The 24,127-nt window shown below is 40.3% G+C and overlaps 1 protein-coding gene across 4 annotated transcripts in view; it reads right to left on the bottom strand.

The window, feature by feature from the left end:
- Positions 1–24,127, bottom strand: part of METTL22 (methyltransferase 22, Kin17 lysine) — a 937,139-nt gene that overhangs the window by 187,363 nt on the left and 725,649 nt on the right. For all 4 annotated transcript variants that reach the window (XM_044089598.1, XM_044089595.1, XM_044089596.1 and 1 more), the window contains one exon: positions 13,699–13,779. In XM_044089598.1, coding sequence (XP_043945533.1) covers positions 13,699–13,779 — 81 coding nt within the window. The remainder of the gene's footprint in view (positions 1–13,698; positions 13,780–24,127) is intronic.

The raw sequence follows: 24,127 nt of genomic DNA, 5'->3' as shown, positions 1-24,127 counted from the left end.
GGCATTTGTCAATCCTATCCCACTTAAAAATTCTGCCAACTAAGGTGGTGAATCCAAAATACTATAATTACAGTGTTACACTAAGTTAAAATGTATCTGAAATAACTGCAATTGCTCATATTGTGTTAGCAGCAGATGGATATTTTACAGCCTTATCTTTTAGTTTACAGAACCCTGACTTTGTTCAAGTCTATTTAGCTAGCAGAAGCATGGCTTATCTAAGGCTGGGTCTACTTTACTTTACCGAAACGACACTTCACCGACACGCGGAAGAACGAGATGAAACGACCGACAGGTAAGTTGACCGAAAAGGTGATTTGCCGACAGCCGAAAGACCGACAAGGGTAACGTGTGAGCGCGACTCGGTAAGTGTGCGATAGTGATGGAGTTAGGAGCGCTCAGGTAAGTGCGATATTGTGGGATTTTGGGTTAGGGTGTGGGAAAGGTGAGTGTGTGGTAGTGTTGGAGTTAGGGTTCGGGTAAGGTAAGTGTGTGATAGTGATGGACTGTAGTTTAGGGACGGGTTAAGTGAGTTAGGTTTCGAGTGCGGGTAGGGTGAGTGTGCGATAGTGACGGGCTTTATGTTTTAGGATGGGTTAAGTGAGTTAGGGTCAGGATGCAGGTAGGTTAAGTGTGCGATAGTGACAGTCTTTAGGTGTAGGGGTGGGTTAAGTGAGTTAGGGTTAGGGTGCAGGTAGGGTAACTGTGCGGTAGTGTCGGACCTTAGGGTTAGGGTTAGTGGATATGTCATTGTGTGTGATGTGTAGTTTACGTTGTTTGTGTCGGTGTAATTGTGTTCTGTTTTGTGAGTTGTCGGTGTTGTGTGGTTTTGGTTATTTGGGGTCGGTGTTTTGTGTGTCGGTGAAGTGTCGTGTCGGTAATGTAAAGTAGATCCCTAAGGCTATATCCTACGATTCAAGAATGCATCTGCAATTGTGACCAAGTCAACACTCTTTACATTGTATGTGTTATAAGCCCAAAGATTATTACCTGTGCCTGCAACCTGGCCAGTGTGCATGAGGAGGAGCTTCGTGGTGCACCTGCAGTGCAGACCCATGGCTAGATCACAGTAAGCTACCTGACAGGCACATTGAAGGATTAGCAGCTGCAGTAAACACTCAGTGCATGAGCAGTCCTAGTAATCAATACAAGTATGTGTGCACAGGTGCATACACACATTTACATGCATATACATACATATATATATATATATATATATATATAGAGAGAGAGAGAGAGAGCGCACAAAATGAGCAATGGAAAGGAAGTACCACTGATGGCTGAGGGTGGAGTAGAGGTTATAATATAGCAACAAAATCCACAGAGACGAACAGAATATAGTGCAAAGGGAGATGTAGAACAAAACACAAGTTGGAAAAGCAGAGCAGCGAAGGTGGTATGACAATACATGAATGTACAAGAATGTTAAACCTAGACAGATGATGTGGGATACAATAAAGAAAAGTGATGTAGCAATGCGAACCAGTCATTACAGCATCAGAATGTCTGCAGTGGACCTATACTATACAGATTATCATTAGAAAAGCAATATATGGTACTCCAAGAAAGTCAATCTGTAAATTCAGTCTACATGACCATATAGTCACAGTTTACTGGAAAGGTAAGCCAGCCACTGAAGCAGTCAGAGTAAATGTGGTCAACAAATACATATATCAGGGAAATGTAGCAAATGTGCAGACTGATGGCAGGAAAAGTGGGTCACAACTGAACTGAACTCATGACTTTCCAACTAAATGCACCCATAGCAGTGCATTAACATGGTGAGTCAGAGTGAAAGGGGCATAAAACACACATGCCAGGGAAATGTAGCACATGTGCAGTCAGGGTGAGACAGGACATCAACACATGTCAGGGAAATATAGTACATGTGCAGACTGCAAACCAAACATTTGTAAAACACCTTATAACCCTCAAGGGATATGAAACCCTGGCCAGTGCATTGACACAGTAAGAACACTTGCAGGAGCACACTAAGGCATCAAAGGAGTCTGAATAATGGTAGTAACTCTACTCAGCAAAGCTTTTTTGTGTCAGTGATTAGAAAGTCAAAAGGATTTTTTTTTTATTTTTGCCATAGGGCATAGAGTGACCATATCTGTGCATATATATGGCCATTTAGGTTGCTTTCTACTAACCGTAGTGCAAAGTATAATCTCAAAAACATGACTTTGAATCATATGCCCATTCTCAGTGAGTGTGTGGTATGTCTATTTATTTTTTGACCATATTACTGATTGGAAATTGGAGAACAGAACAGACAGAAATGAATAAAAGAAGAAACAAGAAGGTACAACACAAGGTGAGCAAATATGGAATGAGCAGGATGGAGGTGGAGTCCATAAATCCCAGCAGCCTAGCTCAACAGTGAAAGGTGTCTCCAGAAATATATTAGGTTAGAAAATACCAAACTCCAATGCATAAATTTAGACATTGATGACAGGAATGTTAACCTTCAAGGGAACTAAACATTTGATAGCAAGAAAACAAAAACACACATAAATAGAGATAACCCACTGACTATAATCATAGACAGTCTTTAGAGACCAGGGTATTATCAAGGTATGCCACAAAAGCACACAGAAAAGATGACTGAATAAAATTAAAGATTGTAAATGCTACAGAACAGAGATCAAAAAGGCAGCAAGCATACAGGGCAATAAAAGGTAAGGCGCTAAGGACCTGAACAGGATGAAGATGGGTCAAAAGACAAATAGACAACAAAAATGCACATAAATGGGTCTGAACCCCTGCCTATGCCACTAATATTCTCTAGACTAGGGCATTAGCAAAACATGACTTGGAAGCACTAACAGAAAATTGACTCTATTATTTATCACACTCCGTTTGAGTACTGTTGGATTTACAATAAAATATTTCCTGTTCGAGCCGTGTGTTATCGTGGAGTGCCTATTCCAGCATTATGTTCTACTTCTTGTTCCAGTGTGGCCTGCTTGTTGTGGTTTTTAGTCATGGCTGGTATGGAAGGCAACAATGAAGAAACACAAGCTTTATGGAATAGGGATGAAATTCAAAAACTACATTTAGAAGTGTTCACTTTAAAGACGGAGGTATCCAGACTTATTGAATTGGTTGAGCGAACGTTATCACCACCTAAACTTGGAGGTTGTGGTGAATTGGTTCGCAATTCACTTATGAAAGATTTACGTAATCCATTGTGCATAGACATCAGCACGCAGATGGATATTCCTAATGGACAGGTGTGCACTACGGATGATAGAGAGTTGTCACTACAGGAGACTTGCTTGACAACTAATAGGAAAATTAACGTGAGTCATACATCAGACAATGAATTTACCTTTGATTTTAGTTTATTTCACAATCACGAGGAAGCTGACCGTTTAGGGGCATGTCCCAAATGTGGAATACCAGTGAAAACATACTCTACTGTGATGCGTACTCAAGCTGACAACTCAAAAGGTACTGTGGCTGGCAATAATTTTTCAAGTCCCTTTAGTGGTAATGAACATAAACAACATGTTTTTAAAAGCAATGGCCCAAGTAGAGTGAAAAGTACTAATGGAGGGGACTGTCTTGATCGATTTTTACGTGATGACTATGAATTTGTTAATAACGACGGACAAGTGAATATTATTAATAAAGTGAGACATTTTAGTCATGGTAAAGAGTTTCCCCAGGATCCTATTAAAGACTCTATTTATTTGTTGGGCAAGAAGTTATTAAATATTAAGAGTATTAAGATCGATAATGCTTATTTAACCAAATGCATTTCATTACAAATTGTACCTAAGGGCCTTAGGTTTTTTAAATTGCCTATGGGTGTAGAATACAACATTGGCAATATGAATGAATTTGATAAAATGTTTGATGGCTTTGGTTTTAGTTATATGAAAATTCTGATCAAATTAAATGATGAAAAATTATCTGTTAATGTATGTGAAGTAGAGAAACTGAAATAGTAAATGACCCTTTGTTTTTACAGTGGAAAGATCTATATGACAAACAGTATATTATGGCGGAGAATAAGGCTAAAGCAATTTTTAATAGAAAGAGTAGAAAAATACAGAGAGATATTGAACAATATAATGACAAGAGGGCATACATTTGGCCAGAAGACAGACCAAGATTTGCTACAGATAGAAATAATAAAAATAAGGTAGGACAAATGGATAAGGACACCAATTTTCAGGGGGGCAGATATTATCCACCCCCAAAAAATTAAACAACATATTGGAACAGGAGAGGGAGACAACAATATTGGAAATAATTGAACCAATAGGCAATTCACGAATAAGATTAGAAGAAGACAATATTGTACTTCCTCAGGATGAACATAATAATCAAGGAGAAGACAATAATAAAATACACTTAGAAAGTGTTATTCATTCTTATAATGGTTTTAATGTATTCAACTATACTGGTATGGATATCACTAAAGGATTTTTTACGTTATTCAGTAAAGGAATGAAATGTATCCCTTCTGTAGGATTTGATTTAGTTGACACTATCACAGAAGTAAAATTATATTGCAGGAAACTTAATTTAGCTATGCAATTTAAACAAAAAGAAGAAGGTGTGGGACCCATCAATAATAAAGACCTTAAGAAGAAGAGCACATTTATACCTATTCCAAATAACTCAGGTCTTGAATTTTGAAAAGATGGTATGTCAGGATATTTATAGGTGGAATACAACTCGGAAGAGAGACTGTTCGTTCAATTATGTTACTGATGACAATTTATCTGTTGAGGAACGTCAATGTTTAAATTTATTCATGGCCAATAATGAAATAAGAATTATGAAACCGGATAAGGGGAGTGGTATTGTGCTATTCAATACGTTGGATTACATTAATGAAATGCATAACATTTTATATCTAATAGGGAACTATGAAGTAGTGTCACTTAATGAAATCAATATTGGTTATAAGAAAATAGATTTAACATTAGAAGAATATTATACTGACCATAGAATTACTGGTGACACATACAACTTTTTAAAGGTCGAGATGCCTACTCTGGCCAACATCATAGGCATCCCTAAAGTTCACAAATGTATAATCCACCCCCCATTTAGACCTATTGTCTCGGGGAGTAGATCGAAGACCTATCCTATAGGTGTGGCCATAGACAGGTGGGTCAAACCTGTCTATGACAACATTTCACACCTTATCAAGGATTCATGGACATTTTTAGGTCAACTTACATCGGATTTATGGAATAAACAACTATTTTTTGTCACCATAGACATTGTAGATTTATTCTCTTGTATCCCCAGAGACATAGGCTAAGAATATTTCAGTAATAGTTTAAGGAAATTTTCTGATATGGATTGGGATCGGATATGTTTAATTACTGACATGATGGGATTGGTGTTAGATCATAATTATATACAATTTGAAGGTGAATTCTTCAGGCAGAAAAGAGGTGTTGCCATGGGAGCCTCTTGTGCTCCCATTTTCGCAAATCTCGTCATGTTGGAATGGGAGACAGAATTTTTATTCACTAGTGACTATTACATTAATATAGTCTATTATACCAGATATTTAGATGATTTGTTTCTTTTATGGAAAGGTCCAAAGAATGGCATTCAATCATTTATAGAATATATCAACAGTACCACTGAATTTTTAAAATGTACTTATAATACCAGTGACAGTCATTCCGAGAAAGGATTTGTCTCACAAATATATAGGAAAGAGACATTTTCTAATGATTATATTGAATTTAATAGCAATCATCCACAATATGTTTTTAAAAATGTTTTTAAAGGACAGTGTATCAGGGCTGCTCGAATGTCTTCTACCAGAGAAATTTTGGACAGAGAATTTGAATTATTGTGGACTATGTTTAGCACTAGAGGTTATCCCTCTAATTTAATAACTGACACATTAAATTATGTTAGACAGGAGTGGGGCAACAAATATGCCCCTTTGTTAGGTAAAAAAATCAAACAATGTTAAAAATGATCTGTCTTTATCCAATAGCCATACCAATCGAGTATGTGTCTTGATGTATTCACCTTATGTATACCATATTAAGAACATTGTCAAGCAGCACTGGAATTTAATTATGGTGAATGATGACACAGTTTCTATTTTGGGAAATCAACCTAGATTTGTATTCAAGACTGGACCTAATATTAAAAAGTTGCTTGAAAAAGCGTCAAAAAAGTTATGTAGTAAAAAGAAAGTGCATGGCACTAAAAAATGTGGACGTTGTAAACAATGTAGTGCAATTAATGAAGCTGAAAGTATTACTTTGGAAGATATAAATAACACACATATTAAGTGCAGGGCGGGCAACTGCAACACTTCCCATGTTGTTTACATTGCTTCTTGTAATGCCTGCCCTGCATTTTAGATAGGGAAGACAGAGAGACAGTTTAAGAGACGGATTTATGAACATATTTATAGAATAAAAGTGAAGGACAAAAACAATGCATTGTACAGACATTTGTCCATTAAAGGAGATACACATCAATTTAAATTTGACATAATAGATCAGGTTGATGTTTCACCATATGGAGGAAACTGGAAAGCATTATTGGCAAGTAAAGAAAGTAAATGGCAAATTATAACTGATGCTACAAGATCTCCTGGTATAAATGAACACATTAGTATCAAGCCATTTCTCATTTTGACATCATAATGGCTTGGTACATGTTTTTTATAAATTATATATTTTTATAAATGATATATCGCTACAGTGCATTTCCACTGTATATTTTATATGTTTATTATTTTCAAAAGCATATTTATTGTTAATAAATATTTTTATTTTTATCAAATACCTGGTATATATATATATATATATATATATATATATATTTCTTATCAAACATATGCTATTATTTATTCATTAGATTATAGTAGGAGAATTATTATTAGTCATTCATTATGTAGGCAATGTTTCTTTAAATTTTAATGTCATTCGCGCAGTTTTGGTGCCAAAGAGGTTATTTAAATGGTGGTTTTAAAAATTGAAATTCAGTTCTGATGAAGTCTGTATTTTGCACAGATGAAAGCGCTTAACTGACTCTATTATTTATCACACTACGTTTGAGTACTGTTGGAATTACAATAAAATATTTCCTGTTCGAGCCATGTGTTATTGTGGAGTGCCTATTCCAGCATTTTGTTCTACTTCTTGTTCCAGTGTTGCCTGCTTGTTGTGGTTTTTACTCACAGAAAATTGACTGAAAAATAAATTTCAGGGGAACAGAACACATGATAGCAAGACAACAAAAATACACTTAAATGGGTTTAAACCTCTGCTTGTGTCACTATTATTCTCTAGACCAACATACTAGCAAGTGAAGCCATAGAGGAAGTGATAATGAAGAGGTCAGAAAACACACACTTCAAGAGAATGTTAGAAACCTGATGAAATCTGAAACATGAACAGTGGTACACAGAATACAAAAATGAGGAGGTCAAAACTCTCCCACTAGTCTACTGATAACTGCACAAATCACTGACAAACTGTTACATACATGTACTATTTTCCCTTATTTCATATATGCATTGTAAGTAATTAGTGCAAGGTATGGGTTGTTTGTCAGACTACTACAAAGCAGACCTCTATGGATTTGAACCCTTGCCAGCCTAAGTAATATTCTTTAGACAAGTACATTTTCAAGTGAAGCCACAGAAGAACTTATAGTGAAGGAGACAGAAAACACACAGTTCAAGGGAATGTTACAACAATGTGGAAGACTGAAAAATGAACACTGATGACTGGCATACAACAATCCGGATCAAAACCAGTGCACTACTCTACTGACAATGAGCTCCTTGACTACAATGAGCCATGGAAGCTTTTACAGTGAAGCTACTTATTTCAGTATTTCTTGGTGATGCGCACTAACAGTCACCTCAGTTACTCAAATAATTTTTTGTTTACTGTTGCCAAAAGAAGTGTAATTGCTCTGTGCTTACATGTGGACAGCACAGTTGCTCCCTGCCAAATGCTGTGCAATGCATGACCACAGATGTATGATGTTGTTGATTTATAAGTGTTTTTGGAGAATATGTGTGGTGTGATAATGTAGTTTTGAAAAGACTAAAGACTGTAAAGGGTACAGGACAGAGCTGACAAAGGGCAACAAGAAGACAGGGCAACAAAAGATGAGGAGATAAGGATTGAGCAGGATGGTGATGGGCAAAGATGACAGACATCAATGTATATGACCCCATACTTTTCAAATTGATGTAATACATATCACTGCATTAGCAAGAGCAGACACTGAAGCTGTTTGACTGTAAGAGGTCATTAAGATGATGCATATTTATATCTGGGATATGCAGCACAGTTTCAGAGTGAATACCCAACAGTGTAAAACAGACTTTTGCTTAACTGCACTGTGGGTATATGAATGTTGTATAAATTTGCCATTGTGTTGGAGACTAGAAATTGGAATACAGAACTGAGATTGAAAGGGAAAGCACAGAGAGGGGAGCACACAAGGTGTTTAAGAAAAAACAAGAAGACAAAGAAGGAATTAGCTGGATGGAAGTGAGTTAGAAGCATATTTCACAAGTTCTTTAACTGAACAATGGTGACTGAATCCATACTTATCATTTGTTGAACAGTGGCAAGTCCATGACAGAATGTACGCACTGATGATAGAAATGTTTCATTTCAGGGCAAAGAACACATGATTAGCAAGACAAGTTGATTACATCAGTATGGCTTTAAACCATACATGTGTCACTAATATTCACCAAAACACAGCATTAGCTGGGTACGCCACATAATCATACAAAGGGAAGGTGTTGGTAAAACACAGTGTAAAAGAACATAGAATAGCAATAAAAGAGAAATACAAGAGAATGTATTTGGACCCATGCCTGTTGTCACTCACATTCCAGGAACCAGAGCATTAGCCAGGTATGCCACTGAAGCACTCAGGGGAAACTTGTTAAAAGTAAATAAGAAAGGACTGCAGAGAATGGCCTACAGTTGTATGATGAAAATGTAATATTGTTAAATAACATCCTAGCCTGAGGGGATTAGACCCTGCACCCAGTGCACTGAGACCTGACTCATCACATCATGAATACATTCAGCCATAGAGGTCTTCAAAGGAAAAGTATTATTTTTTACAGTATTTCACTATTGCTTGTTGACAAGCACTTAGCTTATCTGTACAAGTGATGTCAAGATCTTAGAATGTTCAAAGTATTTTTTTTGCCACTGGAAGGGAAAAACAGTTGTATAAGTAAACATACCATAACAGCAGATCTTCGAATGAACACTGCAGCAGTAGCTTTAGCTATATAGGTTATATCCTGCATAGGATATAACAGCTAGTCAGTTTCCTGTGCTTAATAACACATTTCACATACTTTAAAAATTCACTGCAGAGTACTCTTGTCAGAAATACTGGGTGAGTAAATGGCTGTAACTAAGGAAATTGTTATTTGAGTTGAGATACAGGATCTGAATTGCCTTGACATAGTAAGGCCTTATTAAGTTAAATTCTGGTGGATGCCAAAAAAAATTTGCTAAAAATGGAAATCGAAGTCTAAACCAACTGTGTTTGAAGTAGTGAATATTGTAACACAGATACAAGAACCGGAAGTGGGATATTTAGAAAAAGATAGGGGTAAATTACATAGAATAAAATGGAAATTGTGTGAACAATACATGCATAATAATGCTTTGGATGAGGAGTGTGGTTTTAAGGAAAGGAGAAATTAAGCAATTTATGTAATGCTGGATAATGCTGGATCGGTGATAATTGTATAAAAGAATGTATATGCATATAATGTTTGTAACTTTGAACACGTTAACATGATTTGTTTTATATATATATATATATATATATATATATATATATATATATATATATTTATTTGTCTATGTCTTAAGTGATAATTCAATAATGGTGTTACAAAAATAAAATCTTCCACATGTCAAAATCATTATCAGCTCAAAGAAAGCCACAGAAAACCAAGGGTTTGGCACCAAGTCCTTCACAACTTTCTTGACAACAAAGACAGGGTTATTAGAGCCCTGAAAGAGGTCAATGCTAGTTAAGTAAAATTACATGTCCTCACCCTGGCAACAAAACTATATATAAATAAGAGGAATGAAGGGAGAGAGCAACTACTGCAGCAGTGGTCATATGAACATCTATTGTTAATGATACATTTACTTACACATCTGTGCTTTGTTCATTTGATCACTGCAGCAGTAGCCTTAGCTATATGGATAGGCTACAACAGCTTATACTGACTAGGATGAGTAAGAATGAGGGTCCAGGAGCCCCTGGAGAATGATCCTAGCCAAGGTTGCTCTACAGCTAAAGAATGCACCTAGCTTGTAGTGCTTTGTAAAAGTATGTACAGAGGACTAAGCTGCTGCTTCTAGAGTACTTTTAGAATCCACCTCTTTCCAAAAAGGTGCTGATGAAACCAAGGTCCTGGTAGAGAGAGTAACCACTCGTAGGATGGCCAATGTAAGGTGAAACTCCAGTGGCAAAGGAAACACACCAGACTCCTCCAGCAGGCCACAACTGAAATGAAAGGACTGGAAACACACAGGTAAATAAACATGTATAGTTTAATTTCTAAGCGCTCTTGCCTTCAGTAAAGGCATCAACAGAGATAAAATCAGAACATAGGAAGCAAATCTGTTTATATATACCGCTTAATAAGTATTTAACCAATAAAAACCCTTATCAAGAACAAGAGTAGCAGCATTTAAAGTGACAGTGTATATATACGAAACACAAATACAAATACATATAAAACAGACATAAAAGCATAAAACTTAATACTATGCTACTTAAGAGTGTAAAAATACTTATTTTAATGTCGCAGCTCTTGCTTTTAAAATTCAGTTAAGAGATATCATATCATTTCATCCGGGTTTATTAGCTGCATTTAAACGGCTCTGCCAGTTTAATTCTTCTGTTCTAATAACAGTTCACTATCTCTCCCTCTGTCTGACATACAAACCCTGTCAATAATGAAAACAAAAAATGAAATCTCCTGAAATCTGGCAGTACATAGTGTGTTTAAAAAGAGCATTTGTAGATTTTGGATTTTTTTAAATTATAAACACGTTCATAAATCCATTCTCTAAGCTTTCAAGTGGTTTATGTATATAAAATGCAGAGCAAACTGAACATGTAGCAACATAAACAACCATCTTCATATTGCAATCACATACCCCTGGACATCACAGTGTCTTATGTCCAGCAACAACTACATATGGTTTCCTGATAGAGTGAATCTTGACCCCGTTTGGAACTCCTTGTCATGATGGGTAGAACAAAAGGTAAATGTGACAATCATTTGGAGATATGCCTGCTTTGACACAGGTTGTCCTTTTTGCTTATCTTCATAAGAAGTGAATAACTGATCACAGTTTCTGAAGGTTTTAATTGCAATTAAAATAATATCTGAGTTATCTGTGGATACCCAGATCTGAAGAATCCTTTCACCCTTGTTTTTAGAATCTTTAAGACAAGGAGATGGATAATGTGGCTCATAGTAAACTCAGGATACCACTTTACCCATAAGGAAACCCTATTTTGTGTAAAATGAGATAAGGCTGAGCCACCATGAGAGGTTGCAATTTAGTATAGCAAAATTCCAAGCCCCACCCCACTCAATCCCTGAGAGCACAGCTGCTTATGCAGAATTGTTCAAAGAAACCTACATATTCATGTACATATAACTGCACTGAGACAGCCTTACCTACTCAAAATAAACATAGGACAGCCACAAAAACAAACCACCCAGGTAGAATCCCAGTGTAAAGATATTTTATAATAAAGAAATAATTCATATTCCAAAAGCATGACAGACATTGCCCAGCAAGGTAAAAACTCACTCATCAAGCAGAATAACCACCTCAGGGGTCTAATGAAGTCCACCAAAGCTAAATTTGAGATAAAAAATAGCCTCCAAAGCTAAGGGGCAACAGCGTACTAACCACTTACTGACCTATTATTCAACCTGGAAATATTCTCAGAGAAAGAGAATCTCTCTCAGGGAGAATCAGATCCCACACTCTCCTCAGAACATGAATCTGAATCATAAAACCAAGGAGAAATAAAAAACGACATCTGGCCAATAAATTACTTCTGTCCGGAGTTAGTGACACAGGGGAAGATAAATGTTTAGTTTCTGTCTCTTTTTGACAGGATTAAAAAAAAAAACAAAAAAAAAAAACAGATCCAGTATTGCCAGCAACAACTTCTGTAGGGATGAGCACAACATTCTGGCAAAGAAGGGGTACTTCTTCTGCCCTTCTCCTATGACTGACAAGAGAGGCTATACCTTGCCCCCTGAGGGGTCCCCAACAACCACAGAGGACATGGCTTTGGGGACGACACCAGAGGGATCCAAAGAAAAAGATAAGTGGTCTAAGCAACCAGCTTTGGCCACAGCAGTCACCCACTTGCCCCTGAAGCAAATTACCAGACTGATGTAGTGGCAAAGGCTGCTTAACAATCTTTTTCTTTCTGTGGCTGGAAATATGGTCTGACAGTACTTTGCTCCATGGTTAAGCTGAAAATGGTGCTCATTTCCTAGGGAAACTTAGCAGCAATAGTTAGTAAGACAGAAAAGTACCAAAAAAGCAACACTTCCCATTAAAAAGTACTTTAAACAATTTCTCCAGCCACAAAAAGCAAAATAACCCTAGTTTCAACACAGAAAATCAGCTTTAAACAACATTTTACAACTTTTTAATACACAGAAGTAAAAAAAAAAAAAAAGTGCTCCCATTTAAAACTACATAAAAGTCACAAGACCGTCAACAAAAACTCTATTTTTGACTGACTTCAAAGTAGTCCTTTTTAAGCAAAAGTAAGTTTTCTCTAGTAAAAAAGCAATGTGGAAGTTTCTCCCTGAAGGGAACCTATCTGCCCAACAACAGAAATGCGTTAGCTGACCATCAGTCTTCAAAAGCCCACAAAGGATAGCTTTTTTCTGCAGCAGGAACGCTCTGAATGGCTTGGCGTCCAAACATGACTGTTAGCTCAGCTCAAGCTAACAATTTGGGTGCTTGTAGAATATAACACGTATAACTTAGGCTACTGCAGCAGTAATCGTAATGATAAATATCTGATGACCTCATGGGCACATTTCTGAAGTGGCTGGATTCCGGTAAGTTTAAGGCACCCTGGAAGCTTACAGTGTTAGGTTCTGTAATAAGAGTGTGTTCTTCTATTTACCTACACCCAGCAGCATGTGGACTGCTTGATGAGCTGCTGCCTTCTGTGCAGGTAGCTGTGCAGAAGATATCCTGATGTTGCTCTTGCAGTGGAAATTTATGTACCTCTTCCACCCTGGACAGGTAAACAGACATTCATCGGTTCCCATCACCCTGGTCAGCTCATCACGTAACCAGATTCACTAATCAAACCTGGCCTGCAGTCATAGCACCTTTTCTAACAAGAAGAAAAGTTATAGCACAGCCTTTTGATTCTGTGTGCAGGTTTACAAACCAGTCCCTGTGCACACAAAAATGCATTACCTTCATACCATCTAGACACTGTTCCCTCTCTAATCCTCTCAGTAAAGTAGGCACTGCAGTAACCTTACCTTATCAGCCCTAGGTCAAAGTTCTGCATTCCCAGTGGCATTAACCACTGTGATAGATACTCAGCTCCCCATGATGAGTCAGCAGCAGATGTAAAAACTAATGTGTGCAGTTAAATGCAAATACAGAGTCTTACCATCTGCAGCTAGAAGTACAGTGGTATCATCGTGCAAGCTGGCGATCTCGTCTTCTGACCAGCTATATGGAAACTCTGGATCTAAAGTAAAAAAAAAAAAATCCGAATTACTAATAATACTTTATTGTGATTATACTGATTCCAAGAACTAAATGGAGCCACATTTATGAAAATAGGGTTTGGCTAGGCTTTTAGCTGTCTGCAGACTGACTGCCTAGTACTTACCTTGAACTTATGAAACTATGAACAATATGCTGCCTCTGGTTAAGCTGCAAGATGAAGAATGTTTGATGTTTTTCACTTACTATTTATTTAATTAAATTTGTTAAAAAGGGGAAGAACACTGACCCAAGTGGACTTTTCTTATTTTCTGCCTGCAAAAGTTAACAAAGACTAAACAGCTACATATACACAATACTTATAAATATATAATAAACAAAAACAAAAAAGCAGCATAATGTCAAATGCCATTTAAGTGGTAGAAAGGATCAATGCTTACAGATACAAAAGGCAAAGCGGCACAGCAATAACATACAAAAAAAAGCAGCATAGTGTCAACATAATTTAACTGGTAGATAAAAACAATGTTTACAGTTGTGAAAGATACAGCAGCACGGCAAGTGTACAGTGGAACAAATTATGAAATATAATCAGGGACACTACTTTGATAAAAATACAACAAAGTTGACTCTAGGCACTTGATGTGTCTCCCTAAGGTATGTAGAAAGGTTAAAAAGTTGAAACCGCTCCAATATAGGAACCACAATGAAGCCTGAACATCAATCACAGAGTCAATTTGCTAACATCAACCAGGTTACCTTATATACACCCACTATTCATCAATTAATCAATCAATCAATTAAAATTTGAGTTAATTATAACCTATTAAACTCTTCACTGAAGAGAACCTTGTTGTAGCTGATCAGTAAACTTACAAAAATACAAAATATATATATATTGCATTAAAACCTGTATTAAAGCATCGTGCTTCATTTATTTGAAAGGGAGAAGTATTTAGCATTTGAATGTATTCCAATGTTTTATCTTACTTAGACTAAATGTAATTCAACTTGGGTGAATAAGTATTTATATTTGTTATTACAAAAAGAAAATTTTCATGAAATGTTTACAAGTATTAATGCTTAGACTATGTGAATGTTGAGTACAAATCAATGTATATTTATACATATATTACATATACATTTTTTACCTATACATTTTGTACCTACATATTTTTGTGTATATAGATATATATACATATATATATATATATATATTTTGTATTTTTGTAAGTTTACTGATCAGCTACAACAAGGTTCTCTTCAGTGAAGAGTTTAATAGGTTATAATTAACTCAAATTTTAATTGATTGATTGATTAATTGATGAATAGTGGGTGTATATAAGGTAACCTGGTTGATGTTAGCAAATTGACTCTGAAGAAGCCAGTAGACCTGGAGAAAGCGCTCAGTCTGTTTTGTTATCTGTGGATTAAATGGTGTTTTACTGCATTCCTGGTCGGTGCCTCATTGTCAGCATTTTAACCTGTGATTGATGTTCGTGACTTTTTTATGTAGAAAGGTTAATTAAGATTTATGCACAACAAACGAGTCAAGAAGATTAGTATAGAGTGGGCAAGGTGATTAGGGAGATTATGAAATACAGTAGAGACCTGGCATACTGGATAGGTGAAATAACGTAAGGCTTGTGTATATTCTGGTAGTACATACATTTATACTCAAATATGAGCATTAGAACAACTATAATGCCCAGTTAACTGAAAAATGTACACCTAACCACTGACATTAAAACTTTCATACAAGGCTCTGTATATTCTGGCTACATGGGTACAGTAACATACTCAATTTGCCACTTTGTAAAGGGGATTAAGTTACTGCCTGTTGTGGTCTTTGAGGTCGGACCTGAATTTAGTGAAGATGTCACATTTCTGACAGCTGGATTTATGGAATCTCAGAACTTTATGACTTACGGATGAGAATGTATGGCTACTACATTACTAAGGGGATTATTAGACAAGAAGTGTTATCTAGATGGTGTAAAGATAAAAAGAAGTTATGTCTTACCATAACATTCCATCTGAGTTGTTGATCTTCTTTCATTCATCACTGATGGGTACGGTTCCGAACCCTCGATACCGAGTCGGCCAAATACCAAGCTAGCGTACACCAAACTCTCGAGCCACGCTACTACCCACAATGCCCTTCATCCCATACCTCAGATCGAGTTTGCAGAACATATAGTAGAAACATATATTAGAAACAGAAATAAAGGCAGAGGCCATCTGCGCAAAACCCCTAACACACCAAAATGACCCGAGGATCTGCCAGGAGCCTTTGGCAGGGGAAGGTGGGAGGGTGTGATGAATGGAAGAAGATCAACAACTCAGATGGAACGTTATGGTAAGACATAACTTCTTTATCTGAAGTTGTTAATCTTCTTCCATTCCTCACTGATGGGACCGAGTCCCTAGCTACTACAGAATCTGGGTGGCCCTCATGGAAAAACATTCCGGAGTACCATAGAGCCAAAGGCAGCTCTTCCCCTGGAGATGAGATCCAATTTGTAATGCTTGATAAAGGTATGGGATTTAGCCCAAGTGGCGGCTGCACAAATATCCATGGAAACCCTAGCATGAAAGGTGACAGAAGCGGCCACGGCTCTAGTGGAATGAGGTTTAATGCGGCCAGGAGCTGATTCCTCCTCCAGAGAATAAACAAAGGAGATGCAATCCCTGAGCCATTTAGTCAAGGTAACCTTAGACACTGCCGATCCCATTCTAGAGCCCGGAAAGCAACAAAAAGCTGATTTGACTTACAAAATTACTTTGTCCTATCCAAATAAAAATGTAACTGTCTGCGGACATCCAAGAAATGGAGACAGTATTCCCCTTTCTTGGTATAATTGGAAAAACACGGGCAACTCAATGGACTGATTAATAGAGAATTCCGAAACCACCTTGGGTAATTAAGTGGGATTGGTGTGAAGTGATACTCTGTCCTTATGGAAAATCAAATAAGGACTCTTAATGCATAATGCTTGCAGCTCTGATACACATCTGGCTGAAATAACCTCCACCAGAAACAAGGTCTTCCAGGTCAGAAATTTCACATCACAGGTTGCAGCCAGCTCGAAGGGAGGTAGAGCCAAAGTTTGAAGTACCCTAGACAGATTCCATGATTCCATAGGATGCCTAATGGAAGGTCTAGAATGAAAAATCCCCTTCAAGAAGGTCTTACACAGATGAGAAGATATAAAAGGAGTTCTGTCTGAACCATCATGGAAATTGGAGATGGCAGCTAGATGCACCCGAATTGTGGATGCAGAAGCTCCGTTAAGGAAAAGATCAGTCAGGTATTGAAGAACCGTAGCTACTGGAACAGAAACAGGATCCAGAGACAGCTCTTGTGCCCACAAGGAAAAGCGTTTCCACTTGTCTTTATAAAGTTTTCTGGTAGAAGGTTTATGGGAGGCCAAAATAATATTTCGTACCGGAGAAGAGAGTGATTCAAGCCTGCCTACTAACAGAAGTGGAGCAACCAAGCTGTCAGTTTGAGCGTGGTCAGATTTGGATTGTGGGTGAGAAATGAGATCTTGATGGAAGTCCAGGATCTAAGGAGGTTGGAGCAGATGTGGCTGAAGGCAGGGGAACCAAACCTGTCAAGGCCAGAACGGAGCAATGAGAATCATTCTGCTTCTCAACCGAGTAGCTTTCCATAAGACCAAGGGTATCAAGGGGATGGGAGGATAAGCGTACAGGAGACCCGTGGGCCAATCATGAGTCAGAGCATCTCTCGGGGACTCTCTGTGTGGAGGAAAGAGGGCATAGTAGCTGCTGCACTTCTTATTGGAAGGGGAGGCAAACAGCGCCAGCGGCTGAAAATTTCCTCCGCCACTCTCGGGTTGAGAGACCAATCGTGAGGAGGCAGGATGCATCTGGTCTGCAATCACGTTGGAACTCCCCAGGATGTGTGTAGCCATCAGGAAATGGTTGGAAGCTATCGCCCACTGCCAAATTCTCATAGCTTCGCGGCAAAGGGGGTAAGATCTGGTCCCTCCCTGCTTGTTGATGTACCAAACCACAGACATGTTGTCGGACTGGATAGCAATCTGTCCAAGAGGAAGAAGAGGATGGAGAGCTTGTAACACCAGTAACACAGCTCTGAGCTCTAGAACATTGATATGTAAGTCGACTTCTAGAGGAGACCACGTGCCTTGAACAGATTTTCCCTGAAAGTGCACCCCCCTATCACGGAAGCATCCGTAGTCACTGTGGCGTTGGGCTGAAGAGGTTGAAAGGGATGACACCCCCCCCCCTATCAGGCAAGCATCCGTAGTCACTGTGGCGTTGGGCTGAAGAGGTTGAAAGGGACGACACCAAAGACTTTCGTCCATTCTCATTCACCAGAGGAGATCCTGTTTGCAGAGATCGGTGATGAGGATTAGTGCATTCAAGGGATGGTGATTGTGTATCCATTGAGTTTGAAGAAGCCACTGTAACAGGCGCATATGAAGTCTGACCAACGGAACAATGGGAATGGCTGCCGCCATGGAACCCAGAGCCTGCAGAATTTCCCTTGCAGATACTTTCCTGCGGTCGAGTATCACTTGCATTTGTGTTCTCAGTCTTAAGAGCCTGTGATGAGGAAGAGATATTAGGCCGAGCTGAGTGTTAAACATAGCCCCTATGAATTCCAGTTGTTGTGAGGGCTGAATGTTTGATTTTTCCCAATTGATAGTAACACCCAGAGACTCCACCAGAGACAGAGTGTAGCGAAGGGCCCTGGTCAGTAGACACTCAGTGGGGGCTGAGAGGAGCCAATCATCCAGATAAGGAAAAAACTGGAATCTGTGAAGTCTCAAGTGAGCTATCACCACTGCTAGACATTTCGTGAACACTCTGGGGGCCGTGGAGAGACCAAAAGGCAGGGCTCTGAATTGAAAATGATTGACTCCCAGCCGGAAGCGCAGAAGTCTCCTGGAGCGTTTGTCCATTTTGATGTGGTAATACGCATCCCGGAGATCAAGAGAGCACATCCACACACCCTCCCGAAGGCATGGAAGGATGGATTGAATAGTGACAATGCGGGACTTGGTCTGTATGACTGACTCGTTCAAACGACTGAGATCCAGGATGGGCCTCCAGTCCCCCATCTTTTTTGGCACCAAAAAGAGTCTAGAGTAAAACCCTAATCCGCACTGATCTGGGGGGACCTTTTGGATGACTCGCTTTGGAAGAAGCTCCTTGATTTCGGAAGCTGCCTCCTCCCTTTGACTGGGTGGTATGTCGGGAAGGGAGAATTGAGGTCTTGGAAAGAATTTGAGAGGAATGTGATAGCCTCTGGTGATAATTATCTGCACCCTTAGATCGTCGGTAATGGAGGACCATGCTGTTTGGTGCAGAGAGAAATGTGCCCCTGACTGCTTCCAGAGGAAAGCAATTGGGCAACGCTTCAGAAGCGCTTCCGGGTCTACCGGAGAAAGAATCTCTGGAGCCCTGATTCTGGTAACCCCCTCTGACCCTAAAGGGGCGTATTCCACTGTCTGACCCCCCTCTGCCTCTGGAGGAGTCCTCGCCACGTGCGTCATGAAAGAAACCTTGCGACTTCTTGTGCCACAACTTTCCACTCCTCTGGTTCCTGGAGAAGGAACGCTGAGGTTTGGAGAAGCGCAGGCCCATGGCAGACAAGGTCTTTCCATCCTGCTCGCACCTGGCCAAAGTATCCTTGACCTTAGAACCAAAGAGAGCGGATGGCTCAATAGGGGCGTTCAAAAAGGAAGACTTGAAGGAATCTGGTAGGTCAGAAATGCGCATCCAGGCATGACATCGGACAACCACGCCAGCACCTGCTGCTCTAGCTGCTCCTTCGGTTGCGTGGGAGAGCAACCTCATGGAGGAATTCAAAATCGCTTCAAGGGTGGCAAGTTGGGAAGACACTTTGTCACATGCTCCATCTGACACTTGACCCGTGAGGCTACCAGAGAGTTTGGAAATAAGGTCTCTCTGGAGTCTCGTAAAGTGTGCCAAGAAATTCAGCAAACGCACGGCAAAGGTCGCTGCAGCAAAAACTCGCTTCCCTAACCTGTCCACCACCCAGGACTCCCTGTTGGGCAGATGAACAGCAGGACTCTCTTTGGCCAGGTCCTTTTTTGTGGCCGCTGTCACCATCACAGCATCTACTGACAAGCCTTTCGAACAATGGGGTTGATCCTCTGGAGGAGAAAGTACCTTGTCTGATCTCCTGGGGATAGCTTCTACTGAATCCGGACTCTTCCACGCTCGCTGCATGATGAATTTGACCGACTCATCTGCAGGAGGGGTCACCCAGGAAGTAGTGGGCCAGGAACGGAAAGCTTGTAGGAATACGGATTCCTCCGGGGAAGGGATGGAAGATTTCCAGTCACCCCGCTGACTCAAAATCTCAAAGATATCCCCAAAGGAAACATCGTCAGGGGGTGATCTAGGGGAACCTTCCTCATCATTGTAATCTGTATCCTCAGTAAGGGACTCTTCAGGTGAGTCCATGTGTTTTCTTTTGCACAGCCTCTTCTGAGGGGGCTCTTTGGTGGGGATGTCTGAAGAGGCCTCAGAAAGGGGGTGCTTTGGATTAGTGGTCCCCTAAGGGCCAGCGATGGCTGAGATAGAGGGGGAACCAAAGGCGGAGCTGAAGGAGGGGGATTGCTGATCGCCAGCACCCTTTCCATAATCCAGAAGGCAGGCCCACCCAAAGAGGGATGGGCGCCCGGAACCAAAGAGGACTGAATCGGAACTGGAGTTGCACCCTGCTCCGAATGGCCCACCTCTGAGACTGGAGTTTGAGAAGGGTTCAGTGCGGATATAACTCTCGGATCCGACACGGGAACCGAAAAGACTGTCGGTGCTGGGGCCGGAACCGAATATTCCACCCCCGAAGCAAGGGGTTGAGTAAGGTGGGATGCCATCGGAACTGACACCCACCAGGCTTAGATGCTTCAGGCATCATAGTAGTCGGTGCCAAAGGAAGGGGTCCTGTTGAAATCAATGGACAAGGGGGCCTTGGAATCGAAGGATCCTCAGCAGGAGAATACGAAGGAGTCAAAGGAGGAAAAATCTCAACACCTGGAGCGGAACAGGGTCTGGAGATTCCTCTTGCAGTCAGTACCTGATCCACGAGACAAACAATGTCTATTTCGGACATGCTCCTGGCAGACCTAACCGATATCCCAGAAGGGGATTTAGGCCAGTCCAGAAAGGGACTGTAGGCTTGTCTGGCAAACGGATCCACAGAAGATGAATACCTGGTTCTTGGTAAGGAACTCAACGGAGCCGTGGATTCTGATTTGAATTGCATAAATGGTAAGGTCGGCACCAAGAGGGGACTCGGAGCCGAAGTCACAATCCGGGTAGTAATCAAAATCGGATCCGAGGTCATCGGAGCCGGTGTCTGTAAAGGTGAGGTCGGTGTCAAGGTGTCCAGAACCAGACTGATCGGAACCAAAGTAATCAGCGGTTCAGTAGTCGTCGGTGCCGAGCCCGGAATCGACAATTCAGACTTCCCAGAAACTGCGCTCGGTGCCGAAATCGGTGGCATCGGGGCAGCGTGCCGATGCTCAGAGGAAGATATACAGGCCTTAGATCGATGATTCTTGCCCCTGTCACTGGCCGGTGAAGCGGGGTCTGAGCGGGGATGCTTCTTGTCCTTGACTGGAAGGGGTTGAGGCCTATACAGAAATAGCCTCCGAGAAAGAAGAGGAAGCAATCCTTTCAGAATCAATTTGTTGCGCCGTTCATTCAATGTCCGTTGACTAAAACTCACACAAATATCACATGGGGAGTCGCAGAAAGGTGCGAAATGTCTAACAATAAACGCATTTAAAATGCAAGTGTTTAAAACCAGAACTACCCTTTTTCTCTGACACACTAGCACTCACTCAGACAAAAGAAGAGAGGGAGAGAAAGGCTACCAACAATGGTAAGAAAAGGAATACCTGTGGGTAGAGCTAGACTATGAGAAAGACACTAGTATAAAAATTACTGGAGAAATACACAGTTTATATAAGTCAAAACTACTTAGCTGGAAAGCTCGTTGAAAACGCTGCTATATGGCTGTGCGGCAAACGAGATCTGAGGTATGGGATGAAGGGCATTGTGGGTAGTAGCATGGTTCGAGAGTTTGGTGTACGCTAGCTTGGTATTTGGCCGACTCAGTTCCGAGGGTTCGGAACCATACCCATCAGTGAGGAATGGAAGATGATTAACAACTTCAGATTGCATTCTTTCTCTAATGGCATCCTCCTGATATATAAATGAATGATGGGTTTACTATTAAAATCTTACTGCTCCAAAGGTTGAGTCCAACTGTGTGAATCCCACATATCAATGGTTGGAATGTCAAATACTGGCATTACTGACAGTCCAAACTTGCCCACTTTCTAGACTCATGTTAATGTTTGTTCCTGGGCCCAGAGTGGTAGGGAGTTTCAGCATTCAGTGTTATGCTCTGCATGTTGGAATTTAGCAAGCTATCAAGGAAAAGTTGTAGGATACATACAGTCAACCTTTGGAGTGGCGAGATTTTTGTAGTAAACCAAGTGAATGAGTTTAATTTTAATAGTTTGTACAGTAATGAAGATAAAAGTAGGTCAGATCTTTGCTGGATTGGTAGCCAGTTGACCCTTCTAAGAATATGTACTCCAATTGTGGTACGTGTGTCTGTGTGTGTGTGTGAGAGAGAGCGAGAGATGTTAAATAATGTACTATAGGACCTTGGTATACAATGCACACATGAAACATCCTATTTACAGAAAAGACCCATAGGTTGACTGCCTCACTCAATCATCATCATCTCATCATCATCATCATCATCTTCTTTCAGCTGTTCCCGTTAGGGGTCGCCACAGCGGATCATCTGTTTCCATTTCTTCCTGTCCTCTGCATCATGCTCTTTCACACCAAATACCTGCATGTCCTCCCTCACCACATCCATAAGCCATATCTTAGGCCTTCCTCTTTTCCTCTTACCTGACAGCTCCATCATTAGTATACTTTTCCCAATATACCCAGCATCCCTCCTCAGCACATGTCCAAACCAATGCAATCTCGCCTCTCTTGCTTTGTCTCCAAACTGTCCAACCTGAGCTGACCCTCTAATATACTGATTCCTAATCCTGTCCATCCTAGTCACACACAGTGCAAATCTTAACATCTTTAACTCTGCCACATCCAGCTCTGACTCCTGCCTTTTTGTCAATGCCACCGTCTCCAACCTATATAACATAGCTGGTCTCACTACCCTCTTGTAGACCTTCCCTTTCACTCTTACTGGTACCCGTCTGTCACAAATCACTCCTGACACTCTTCTCCACCCATTCCACCCTGCCTGTACTCTCTTCCACACTCACCATTACTCTGAACTGTTGATCCTAAGTACTTAAACTCATCCACCTTTACCAACTCTACTCCCTGCATTCTCACCATTCCTCTACCCTCACACTCATTTACACACATATATTCTGGTTTAGCCTTGCTGCCCTTCATTCCTCTCCTCACTAAAGCATATCTCTATCTCTCCAGGCTCTCCTCAACCTGGTCCCTACTCTCACTACATATCACAATGTCATCTGCAAACATCATAGTCCACGGGGCCTCCTGTCTAATCTCATCTGTCAACCTGTCCATCACCACATGCAATCAAGAAAGGGCTCAGAGCTGATCCTTGATGTAATCCCACCTCCACCTTAAACGTATCTGTCACTCCCACTGCAGTCCTCACCAATGTCACACTACCCTTGTACATATCCTGTACCACTCTTACATACTTCTCTGCCACTCCCGACTTCCTCATACAATACCACAACTCCTCTCTAGGCATCCTGTCATATGCTTTCTCTAAGTCCACACAAACACAATGCGACTCCTTCTGACCTTCTCTGTATTTCTCTAACAACACTCTCAGAGCAAACACTGCATCTGTAGTGCTCTTTCCTGGTATGAAACCATACTGCTGATCACTAATCATCACCTCCCTTCTTAACCTAGCTTCCACTTCTCTTTCCCTTAACTTAAAGCTGTGACTGATTAATTTTATCCCTCTGTAGTTACTGCAGCTCCGCACATCACCCTTATTCTTAAAGATAGGTACCAAAACACTTTTTCTCCACTCCTCAGGCATCCTCTGACTTTCCAAAATTTCATTAAACAGTCTGGTTAAAAATTCCACTGCCATTTCCCCTAAGCACCTCCATGCTTCCACTGGTATGTCATCTGGGCCAACAGCCTTTCCATTCTTCATCCTCTTCACAGCTGTCCTTACTTCCTTCTTGCTAATCTATTTCACTTATTGATTCACTATCCCCACATCATCCAACCTTCTCTCTCTCTCATTCTCTTCATTCATCAGCCCTTCAAAGTACTCTTTCCATCTAGTCAACACA

The sequence above is a fragment of the Protopterus annectens genome, chromosome 12.part0 (assembly GCF_019279795.1).
Source record: "Protopterus annectens isolate FY-2018-M chromosome 12.part0, PAN1.0, whole genome shotgun sequence".
NCBI classification, from domain to species: domain Eukaryota; kingdom Metazoa; phylum Chordata; order Ceratodontiformes; family Protopteridae; genus Protopterus; species Protopterus annectens.
Note: the sequence above shows the minus strand (reverse complement) of the source record. Positions and strands in the feature narration are given on the sequence as shown.